At 39.0% G+C, this 12,540-nt stretch overlaps 1 protein-coding gene across 3 annotated transcripts in view; it reads right to left on the reverse strand.

The window, feature by feature from the left end:
* IPCEF1 (interaction protein for cytohesin exchange factors 1) overlaps positions 1-12,540 on the reverse strand; it is a 38,453-nt gene that overhangs the window by 13,049 nt on the left and 12,864 nt on the right. Inside the window, exons 3-6 of one of the 3 annotated variants that reach the window (XM_088142275.1) lie at positions 10,857-10,893; positions 10,185-10,354; positions 1,853-1,926; positions 1,102-1,173 (exon numbers count right to left, since the gene is read on the reverse strand). In XM_088142275.1, coding sequence (XP_087998401.1) covers positions 1,102-1,173; positions 1,853-1,926; positions 10,185-10,354; positions 10,857-10,893 — 353 coding nt within the window. Of the gene's footprint in view, positions 1-1,101; positions 1,174-1,852; positions 1,927-10,184; positions 10,355-10,690; positions 10,818-10,856; positions 11,370-12,540 lie in introns of those variants that run through there. The other 2 variants (XM_025168236.2, XM_025168235.2) reach the window with 2 other exon arrangements.

The following is a 12,540-nucleotide window of genomic DNA, read 5'->3' on the forward strand; positions in this document are numbered from 1 at the left end:
TAAACTAATATGCATTAACTTAAACTGATAATTTACCAAACACTGTATTAAAGCAAACTGTATCAAACCTGCCAAGCAGATAGAGATCTTCATTCAAATGGAAATAATTGAAGATATTTACCACAGCTGTATATCTCAAAACAAACCTTCAAGTATAGGTTACATTCAATGTCTTATTTGCCTTCATGCACAGATAGCTGTTTTCAGCATATAGCATTCTATTAGCAGGAATCTTCTGCCGGCTGCATGCTATACAATAGGATAAAGGCAAAGATGGCCTTCAGTCAAGCACAACTCCTGGTGGCTTCAGAGATATAATTGTGCAGTTTTCCTAACAACAGGTTTCCCACAGCCTTCTTTCGGGACATTATTGAAATCCCCAGCCTAGGCTGCAGCCCTAGATTCCCTGGCCGTCCGGAATCCAGATACTACCCAAGCCCCACCCAGCTCTGCACCCAAGCTGTGCTTCCTGACAATGCTCTCCAGCTGCTGCCACCTATGGAGACAGATGATGAAAATTCAGAGGCAAAGGATACTGTATAAAGGGAGTAATGCAGTGATAGCCCTTCTAGCTTGCACCCCGATGCAATCTAACTGGTCCCAACTCCTCCCTGAAGCCTTGTCTCTTGGGACAGGTGAGGGGCAAGAAAAGGAGGCCTCACTGGAACATTAAGGAGTGGGTGATAGCTCTCCATCACTAGCCCCATATCCAATTAGGCTGTCAAAATGGCTCATTCTTCACAACTCAGACGTTTCCTGAACTGAATGGAGGACAGAGAGGTGAAGTTTAACCTTCCCTGTTTGCAATTTCCTGCATGCGTATTACTCAGAAACTATTGAGCCCATAGCAAAGATGGAGTTGAATACGTTTGCATGGATCAGTGGATGAGAAGGAGAAAGAGGAGTAATGAATGTCCTTATTGATTTTACATTCAGCCATGAAGATACGTGATCAGGAAGTTATGGAGTCCAATGGCAGAAAAAAGGTGAACATCTTTTGGACTCACATCTTTGACAACAGTCTACATAGAAATAATAATCAAACAACAGTTCAATCAATCAGCTGAAAAAGACAGAAGTTGGGCATTTCTTTTTACTTACATATTCATTTCCTCCACATTTTCTGCTGCAAAATAGAATGTCTTGATATGTGGATGGGTGATCTTCATAGCACTTCCAAAACAAAATATATATGGAAAAATATTAGACTTTCTAAAAGTGAGGCTGAATGAAAGAATCAGAAGCATTTCAATGCAGTGAAATATCCCTGATACCTAGTTCCATGAGGTATTCCAGAAGACTATCATGATCATGGGGGGAAAATGACCAGTTAATCCAAGGGAGTTAAGAAGAACGGCTTTCAAGATGACTCAGGCAATCTCAGTCTCATATCTCAGCTTAAACCCATACTGTGTCAAGAGTTGAAAACAACCACTAAACTAGGAAAAGCTTATGTATAAGCTCTAATAAATGCAGTGAAAGACAAAACTTTGGGAAGTCTATCATGCTGCAATATAAAGTGTCATCCTTTTCCCCTGTATGCAGAATACTGTAAAGCAATTTCATGGATTTGCAGTTCTATTTAAGTAATGTTCAGTCCCAACTTCTGCTTTATTCTTCATAATGTATTTTATTAGTTTGAAATTTAGCTGTGTTGCAGTCCAGTGGAGGTACAGCTGCTGCCTCCATGCCCTGCTGGAGAGTTGTAGAGAAACATCTTTGGAAATAAGCTGTTTTGTTGGATTAGAAGAAGCACTGATGTGGTCCATCAATGAGCTTACTCTGATTTTGAACTGTACATTCAAAATAATTGGCAACTTTCCCAAAGACTGAGACAGAATGATAGACTTACTATTTTTTCTTGCATTCTGTTGCTTGATCCACTGTGAAGTTCGGAAGGCTGAGGAATCCTTCTGCTTTCTCTGCCTAGGGGGAAAAACCCACAAAACATTAATATATGCCATGTTATTGATCAAAATTGGACATTGGAATTCAATTGGACATTGAATTTCATATCTCTGTTGACATTATAGAAAGGATATTTTTAGCTCTCCGTGAGCTAAATTGTAAGGATGGTTTAGGCAATAGAAAGGATGTTTTAACTACTTGAGCTTAATTGTAAACCATAGTATAATGTGAGGAACTGTTCCCAGCATCATGTAACAAATAGGGGAAGAAATATACAGGGCCTTTGCTCCCTGCATTCTTATGCTCAGATGTTTAGCAGTTATTTCACTGGACCAGACAGTGGTTTATTTTCTCTCACTAGCTCATAGGATTCTGGACAGCTGTAAAATCCAAACTAACTGTGTACTCTGGTTATAAAACTGCAGTAATTCAGATCAATTATGTGTAAATAAAACATATGTAGACAAGCAAAGAAATATGAAGTCACCATGGTGGTCGATAACCACATCATTCAATAGCTGAGTTTCTGGATGTAAGACAGTGAATGCCATCCCTATCATCAGAGAGCTGTTAAGTCATCTGCTTCTAAGATATTTCAGGTGATGGTATTATTGGTGGTTGATATACCACTGGGCCTGTATCTTTCTAGTGGAAGATGCAGAAATAATTCTCATTCCCCAACTTTCCATCACAGTATGCCATAAAACTCATGCCCCAGAAATAAAACTACTGGATTTTTGTATTTATGAAACTTACATTTCTCACATACTGTAGATGGCACCAAAGAAAGAAGCCTGCAAGGTTTTAGAAATATCAGTTCATTGATTTTTATTGTCCTCAAATGCAAATAGAGTATGAGTCAGCTGCCCATTCCTCAGCCAAAAACACTGGCAAACAAAAGTTAAGAAAAACTGGTTCAGGGGATTCTAGTGAACTAAACACAGTTTAATGCCTCTTGTGCAGTCTCTTGAACTGTCACTATTGTCAGTTAGAGAAGTAAGGAAGGATGGATATGGAACAAGCACTGGTAGAAACAGAAGACGAACAAGTAGCATTTGTCATAATACAGATTCAGTAAAACCTTTTTAATGTCCCCCCCCCCCCGCCCTATGAGAATGATTAGCAGGGAGCTAACATAACATGCAATCCCCCAAAGCAGTACTGTTGGAGACTCTTGGTAAACCACAGTAAATTTACTGGGGTTAGAAAGTAGATCCATCAGTAACAAAACTATCTCCCTCCTTGCCTAATTGTGGAGTTTTTCCTGATATAAAGAGCTTTGGAGGAGATGCCTCCGTTGCAGATACACTGTCTTTGGCTGCACAATCTGGTTCACCAGATCAGCGAAACACCTATCAGATGTGTAAAATAAAAAGATAAATAAAAGCTATCCCTGTCTCCATTACTTTACAAATTCTAAATCACTAACGATACTTTAGGAGCATTCAGATTCATGACTGTGGTTTTTTGAAAAGAATCTCTTAAATTTGGGTTTCCTGGCTCTCTGGAAAAGGCTGTAATGCTGGGAAAGGTGGAAGGAAAGAGAAGAAGAGGACGACGCAGCAGCAAGGTGGACTGACCCAGTTACAGTGGCGATGAGTGCACCATTGGGAGACCTGAAAGACCAGGTTAGGGATAGATCGTCACGGAGAAAATGTGGTCACTAGGAGTTGAAAACAACTTGATAGCACATAATCAATCTATCAGTCAGTCTCCAAATCCATCTGAATCTGCACAATTCATTTCAGGATTCACTGAAATCCAAAGTAGACCCCTACTTGCTAACAACCCGTGTGGTCCAATGAGAATTGGCCCTCATTTAATTGGACAAATATGCTTGCAAAGGGCAAAATGTAGGCTGAATTAATTTAAAAGCCTAACTAATATTTATATTCTCTGGAAGCTTACTGATGCATTAGGAGACACACTGCACCAATCTGCTGTTGCTAAGTTACATTTTCCCAGAATCTCTGGGCAACAAAAGATATTGTTCAAAGATAAACAGCATTCTTCCTTCATAAAAGTATAACTTCCCTTCCTGCAGAAGCATGAAATGTGCATGGCAGGCTAGGCACTGGAAGGATGAACAATGTTTCTGGGAATAAAGTATCTGCCTCCACAAACAGATCAGTGCCTAAAATTTCTGTTTATAACCTAAGCCATGCATTTGAATAAGTGAAGTGAGGATAAGACTGCCCCGAGCCCTCCACAAAATAGTGAAGGTCAGCAACTACCATGTTCCTAAAACCCCAGAAAATAGCTGGTGCTGGGAATTACAACTTCTGCTTGCAGAGAAAGCTTTTGATCTTCAAAACTGAAGCTCATCAGTAGGCAGTCATTTCAAGAGGCAGTCATTTCAAGACATAAAAAGCAGCCTTGCAGTGTTTATATGCAGGCCCACTCTTTCCAACAGAAGTTACCTGGAGTTTACAGGGAAGCTCCAAGAAATATAACCTTGCTTTGTTCAGGGCCAGCAAATGCTGCTCAGATGCGTACCCCCATTTGAACACAAAAGTTGTATCTGGCCAGCGTGACTAGGATACAGTGCACAGCCTTCCTCAACCAAGGTAGTTTGGGCTCTAGCTGTCATCCTCTCTGATAATTAAACACAATGGAATCTAACACCTCTGCATGGCACTGGGTTCAGGAAAGCACTCTCATTATTGGAGCTATCTTCATTGGTCAAGACTTATCGGAAGCATTAGAGCATTTCACCTGACAGTGGTACAAAGGAAGTGAGCGTGTGCACAGTCCACTGTCTTTGTTTGGCAGTTAACTGACTGTTTCCATCTGGAAGTGAAACCTGAATCTTAACTTCTGTTCAAAGTACTACAAATATTTTCTTTGCTCCTGAGGTCTGGGGTTTTCCACTGACAGGCAACCATGGAGAAACACTTTCCTTCTTACCAATAATAAACCTCTCTCCCGTGTACATAAGAGATCATCATAGGATTATAAGTTTATTTAACTTCATGTCCTTGTTTTATGCTAGGTTTAGAGAGCCTGAGGTCAGCCACATGACAGAAGAAACCCACTGTTTTTCACTGTGTGATGATAAGGTGAGAGAGAAGGAGGTTCTGCACATGTGACTTAGCCTTAAGCACCTGGAGCACCACATGTTTCAACTTATAAGAGCGTTTCTTAGCTAAGGTGGCTGATCTTTCATTTGTACTTTATCCAAGGAAAACCACTTGTGGAGTGGTAATATAAAAAGAGCAAGGCTTCATTTGTGGATCTGACCAACTAGAAAATTTATATTTGCACAGTTCTGCCTAGCTTTCATGGTCAGCCAAAATTCAGTTGTCAAGATTTCTCTTTTCTTCATTATTCAGTAAGGATAACTGCTGGTTAAGACTGCCTTTACTGCAGTATTAGTCTGGTCATCCACAACACCTCCTGGGAGAAATGTTAAATAATCCATTCTTCAGTTCCAAACTTTTTGAGATTGGAGAGAAGACACAATGGTGCTCAAAGGTTGCTGGGGTGCTCAGAATGCCTCTGTGGTACACTGTCAAAGGAATCAGCCACAATGAATTCTCCACAGCTAAAGGGACAATATGACATACATAAATATCCATCACATTCCCTTTTAAGATAAGTAATATTATGCAGAGTACAGGAAAAGGATAAGAAATAATAAGAGAAAGAAAGAAAGAAAGAAAGAAAGAAAGAAAGAAAGAAAGAAAGAAAGAAAGAAAGAAAGAAAGAAAGAAAGAAAGAAAGTTTGACCAATCAGCATTATTCATTGTAACTCTCCATACCTTTTCATCGCTCCAAACAGTCCTTGTTACTACCACATCCATATATCACTTCAAGGACTGCCTTTTGTCCTTCAAATTTGTCACCTTTGTATCATCTCCATCTGACCACAACTTTCTCCATTTCCCCTCTTCTCAACCCACTTCATTTCCTTCATGTATCAGTCCAGTCCTTGTTCATTCTCTCTGTATGACCAACCCACTTCAATGTACAGTACCTCTTTTATACATTGGTAAGTCATTTTATATTTAGTCCATATAAAGTGCCCATTCATCTTGAATTTTCTTCATGGTTTACCACAGACACTTCCCGTGGCATTCAGTTTACTTTTATATTTCTCTTGACATACCCAACTCTTCTTTTTGAGTAACAAGTTGGGCAAAATCATGCACTTATACACAGACATTTTCCTTTGACAATAATAATTTCTCAGAACAGACTACATATTATCCACTACTTTTCTACTACCATTTGCACATCTTAACATTTCTGCATCAATTTTTCCCTCTTTAATAAACCATCTGCCACAGTACACAAATTTATCTTTCTATTCCATTTAGGTATAAGTTGCAATCATTCACCCAATTTTTCTTGTCAAACACAAGTACCTTTGCCTTTGATTTATTAATTTTCAGATCCATCTTTCTTTTTGCATCATACAATCTAATACTCATTGCAAATCCTTCAAGTTTTCAACCAGCAGAATGGTGTTACCTTCATATAAAAATGTATGTACAGTCATGTCCCTAACCAAAACATCTGTAATATCACCAAAGCACCCTTGATATGCTTATCCATAAATCCCTTAAATGATTAAGGGGACATACCCTGCTCAGTATTGAAGCTAAACATTCTGTTTATCCTCATCCATAGTTTAGTTCCATCATATTCTGCTCTTATCACATTCTGGAACTAACCTGCAATGCTATATTAACACAAAATATTCTATACTTTCAGCCTATTAATCGTATCATATATTTTACAAATTGCCTTGAGTTGTGAAGAGTAGGGCAGTATAGAAATACGCATAAGTATACATAAGTAAAAAAGTAAATAATAAATCATACCCTGGTCTAATCAACAAATGTATAATAAACTTTCTCAAATTCATGCATTTCTCATTCAGTAGCAATCACTGATCTATTCTATTGCTGTACAAAACATTCTGGAGCCCCATGCAACCGTAGGATGCATCCCTGTATCTGTACATTCAACATACAGCAGAACACTAGAGTTCTCATCATTCTTGCCACAGGACAGTGAAGATGTAAGAAAAGCCATGCTAGACCACAGAAAAGGCGTCCAGCATTCTTTTCCCACAATGGCCCAGGAGATACCAGTGGGGACTCCTCAGGAGGAACACAAAATCAGTGTCATCCCATCATTCATATGAGATGTGAAGAATCTGTAGCCCTCTAGATATTGATGGGCAACAACTTCCAGTAATTAGAAATAATAGCAGGGGCTACAGGATCAGTAACATGGGGGAGGTGAGGGAACTATATGTTAGTATATGGCCATTAGAATAGTAGCCATAGCCTTATTGTTGATAAAGTATGTCATGGCAAAGGTGGCAAATCAAATCCCAAAGGATTGTAAGGAATAAAACCAGCATCTTAAACTGTGGCCCAAAAAGAGCAAGATACTTTCAGAAGTCCTAAGACTTGCTATAGTCTGAATCCTAATGGCAAACCCTAAGTAGATTATAATACACTCATTCACTCTAGCTTTTCCATAGGAAGAGCTGCTAAACTACTCACCCCTAGTAAAAATGTGCTTCTTTCCAAGAATAACATAGGAATCAACTAAAGTGAGTATTTGATCATTAATGAAGAGCATGATTCCATTTCTAACAAGCAAATCACACTAATGGATTTCCCCATTAATACCTCCAACCTTCTTAGGATCAAGCTTAAATTTATTGTTGTTAATTTTGTCTATGCAATGTATTTTCATTCTTCTTTTCAGGAAAACCTCAGAGATAGCAGTGAACCAAAATTGAAACTGTTTACTTAAAACAACATGATTAAAACAAAGGCAAAAGGAGGCCAGTAATAAAACCTAATTCAGCTTTTCATACCTTCAAACCTACTCAGGAAATCTACAACACTGGTGTTTTCTACACATTCCTTTCCAAATCCCTTGATGCTCACTACCCATGCTATCATTTAATAGGACACCACTAAAAATATTGTGATATCCCCAGACAGGGATTGAGTAGTATTCTCTTAGAACAAACTTCTTATTCTAGGAGAACCTTCTTAGTTCCTAAAGCTGATAGTGGCTCAAAAAGATACTGATGTTGGGTTTATTTTAAAAAATGTCAAAACAACATTGGCACCCTGATTATCTGCCTCCCAGCTGTTTCAGCATGCTAATTGGATTAGAATCCAGAGACTGAAACTGACCCATATTTCTAGTATCACCAAAAGTACTTGGAGTTTTCCTTTGTCCTAAATGTAACCATCACAGTTTCTACTTCAAAAATGGGAAAAGGGGAATTGGAGACTGGACTGGTCCAAGATGAGCTTCTTTAACCAAAGAAAATCAATATAGCTTCCTTTCAAGGACATTAGCAAGTCCTTCCTTGAAAGAAACTTCACATCTTTGATTGGCCTATTCCAACTTAATTAGTTGTGCGCTATTAATCATAAAGTGCAAGAGGCAATCGCAGATGAATAGGTAGGCAGGTTGTCCATATCCTTAAAGAACAGTGAGCTTTATTTGAGGAACATTGGTGAAAGGAAGCCAATGCCATTTCTGACATGGCCGATTTAACATCTAATAGATTGATTCAGAGGGTCCACAGGGAAGCTTAAAAAAGTCAGTATGGCAGACATGACCACACAACCAAAGCCTCTGGTTGTGCTTGCCATCTTAATTTTTTGAGCTGCCATGGATGGCCTTGAATTGACTGGCCCTAAAAAGTAATTTTCAAATAGATCACATATTGGTGAAATGGTGCTTTGTCCTACTTATTGTGGGCCCACATTATAAGCATCCCATTATTTTGTTTTATTTTTAAGATTTTTTTTATCCTGCCTTTATTATTTTTATAAATAACTCAAGGCAGCAAACATACCTAGTACTCCTTCCTCCTCCTATTTGCCCCACGACCACAATCCTGTGAGCTGAGTTGGGCTGAGAGAGAGACTGGCCCAAAGTCACCCAGCCGGCTTTCATGCCTAAGGCAGCACGAGAACTCATCATCTCCTGCATTCTAGCCTGGTGTCTTAACCACTAGACCAGACTGGCTCTCTTAATTTCTTTAATTTCTTGATTTCTTTAATTTCTTGATTTCTTAATCAGAAATCCCATTAACTAGTTTTTTTAAAACAGTATGCCCAATTACTCTTACAAATGCAGCATTGGTGAAAAAGAAATAGCCACGTTGAAGTGCAAGTCCCATAATCTCCAAACAGGGTAGTGACTGCAAATTGTATGTATTGTAATCCAATCCATCTGGATGGCCACTATAGTAGGGAAGGCTTATAAAGACCAGTTGGCATAACAACAACAACAACAACAACCACAGAAACAACTTATGTTATGTTTTGCTGACACTAATTTATCAATGTAACTTCCTCAAAAATGAAGGACAAGCTCAAATTATTTAGAAAATGCCATCTTGGAACGATACTGCCAATGAAGCAGTACTCCTGTGAATCGTACATTGGTGTAAGAAGAATGAGACATAAACGCTTATATCTGGTAAAAATAGATTGCTAGGATTGTTCATCTATACGTGCACTTGCATCAGGCTAGTGAGAACAAGTAGGCAGAAAGAGCACACACAGCTTTCATGTCCTGACTGATTTAATCACATTTGTATAGCTGCCCATCCCATCCCACATAGTGGCTCTAGGCAGCATACATATAATAATCTGAATGTACAAAGACCATTAAAACAGCCAGTTTGAATTAAAACAATAAAAACAACATAAAAACAAAGAAAAAACAAAATGGTGACAAAATAGTCCAAGAGTGCTTTCCATTAACTGTCATACAGCCATCTAGCAGGTTCCACTCTATCATGGGATCTCCAAGCTTGTTGACAAAGCCACATTTTAAGGGCCTTCTGGAAGGCCAACCGGGTTGGGGCCAGCCTCATAGAGGTGTAGAGAGGGAATAAGTAGGAACTATAGGCCTTCTGATATACTCCAGTCAAAACATCTTCACTTTCCTACCTTACAAACTGAAAAAAGGGAACATGGATAGGACTGACTGCAAAGAACTAAGGTGCAAAAGAAATTCATTCTTCTTTTTCTACAAGCCCCAAACTTCTGTCTGGCTGTTGGATGACATGAGATGCAGTTTACTTCCATATTTTTCATCAGAAACAGAAAATACCATTAAACCTATCAGAAGTGTCCTTCCCACCATTGTTGAACTGCCTCATACATTACACCCAAATGCAACAGACATATACTTTGTTAAATTTTAGGCAGGATTTCATCCTCGGGAAGGAAGATTTTATTTTGATTTGTTTATAGAAATGAGGAGATTGACATTCTTACCACTTGATTGCTGTACCAGTATAAAGACGAAGCCTTCAGAACACACCAAAACTTTTTCCATTTGTTGCCAATAAAGCCTCCTTTTTCCTTTTTTTTATACAGCCAGCCCTGACAATCAGCCAGTCCGAGATCCTTACACGAGATCCTTCGGCGACTCATGGTGTAAAAACCTGTGAAATTAGAAGCAAGTGTCACTTTTTGCAAAACAAAATAAGCAGAATACTGTTTTTCCTTTTAAAGGTATCCCAGGATTTTCACAGTATGAATAGTTCACAAAGTTAAATTAGTGAAAGTAAAGCTTTTACAAAATCCCTCGGAATGAGAAATATATTTCCAGTGAAAATCAGCTACTAGTTATTACTCTTAGAGATATCTCCAGGAAGCATTAATATATGGCTAAAACATCCTTCAAAGCTAATTTGCCTCCAAATTATTTGTCACAGCAAATAAGCCATTTGTCTTGTTCCCCCCCCCACACACACACATATACACCATTATTGACATACCAAAGCAGTTTAGTTCAAATGAAGAGCATGTCATTGTTTTCCACTCTCAGCCAAAGCAGAAATCGAACAGAATAAGATACAGCAGCTGCCGCCACCACAAAGACCCTCTGTTTTGTATGAGCAAGATATCAGTGTAAACAAAAAGAGGAACAAAGCCATTCAGTACCTTGATTTTTCTTCCTTGTCTTCTGACGCAAAGGAATCTGCAAGGCACGCAGAAAGGAAAGAAAAGAGGAAATTTCAATTTGTGTTGTAACATTTGCAGAAAACAGAGGAGGAAGAAGAGATGGAGGTAGAGCTTGCCGTAGAACGCAATCGTTCAAACAGGCTCGCCACACAGCTAATGGGAAAGCCAGGAGCTGAAGCATAAAATGCTGTAATTAAAATTGATTCATGTGGAGCTCCTGGAGAAAAAGTACTGCACTCTTCTCTCTCTTTCGGTACAGCTTCCTGTTTCACACCTGCAGCAAGCTAGTCTGTGTGAGGGTAGCTAGATATGGGAACACAAACCAAAAGCAACTATCTGAAAATGAAGCTTGGCAGCTTTAGATTGGCCCCTGATATTCAAAGGGTGAAAACAAACATAATGAAAATGCATGTCTAAGACTCAATGGATGAAAACCTGTATACCCCACATGGCATAACTACCACTGATGTTTGCATCATTCAGCAGCCATCCCCATAGCAGAACTTTGCAAACAGCAAAGAATCAGGGGAAGGAGAGGCTCGACCTATATTTTTGTCAGTAGTTCATACCACAACATAGCCAAGTTAATGCTAGTAAAATCAGTGAGACTTAAATATTGAGGTTCAACCAGCAAACATCACACAGTGAGTTCTCCCTTGAGGCCTAGCAGTTAAACATATGAATCATCTCTAGTGGAAGTACTGTGGTAACAGTGAGTATGTTTTTGTAGTTCTTGAACTAGAATGATCTTTCACTTATCGGTGCGTCACACAGCTGGCCATTCACATATTTCATGGAAGTATGCAAGTCTGTAAGTTCTTTGTTCAATCCTTGCTATAAATGGTGCCCTGCTTCACTTTAGTATCTCAATTCACCACAGCAAGTTCACTTTGCCCTAGTTATGAGTCATTTTTTAAAAGGTCCACATCGGTATGTATTTTTTGCAAGTCATTTCTCCATAACATAATGCATTTTATATTGGCAATTTCCCTTAATATATGCACTGTGTGTTTTAACTTGGGAAAGAGTGGATATTGGCATTCTTTGTCTCTGGTTTGTTGTTGTTGTTGTTCAGTCGTTAAGTCGTGTCCGACTCTTTGTGACCCCATGAACCATATTGCGCCAGGCCTTCCTGTCCTTCACTGCCTCCCTGAGTTTGCTCAGTTTCATGCTCATTGCTTCAGTGATGCTATCTAACCATCTCATCCTCTGCCGTCCTCTTCTCCTTTTGCCTTCAGTCTTTCCCAGCATCAGGGTCTTTTCCAAAGAGTCCTCTCTTCGCATTAGGTGACCAAAGTATCTGAGCTTGAGCTTCATTATCAATCCTTCCAATGAGCAATCAGGGTTGATTTCCTTTAAGATTGACTGGTTTGACCTCCTAGCAGTCCAGGGGACTCTTAAGAGTCTTCTCCAGCACCACAGTTCAAAGGCATCAATTCTTCGGCGCTCAGCCTTCTTTATGGTCCAGCTCTCACAGCCATACATTATTACTCTGGTTAAGGTCCTGAAAATTCAGTAACATTGATAAAAATCCACAGGAACAAATTTATCATCAATCCTTACATAAAATAATACAGTGTAAGTAAAATGTGAGGAATGATCATGGAAAAAGTAAGGCAAAACTGTCTTTGCAAAGATAAGGGCTTCAGAAAAGATCATATAG

The sequence above is a fragment of the Python bivittatus genome, unplaced genomic scaffold, assembly GCF_059951505.1.
Source record: "Python bivittatus isolate LINGU-HERP-01145 unplaced genomic scaffold, Pbiv_v1 ctg000020_np1212, whole genome shotgun sequence".
NCBI lineage: Eukaryota > Metazoa > Chordata > Lepidosauria > Squamata > Pythonidae > Python > Python bivittatus.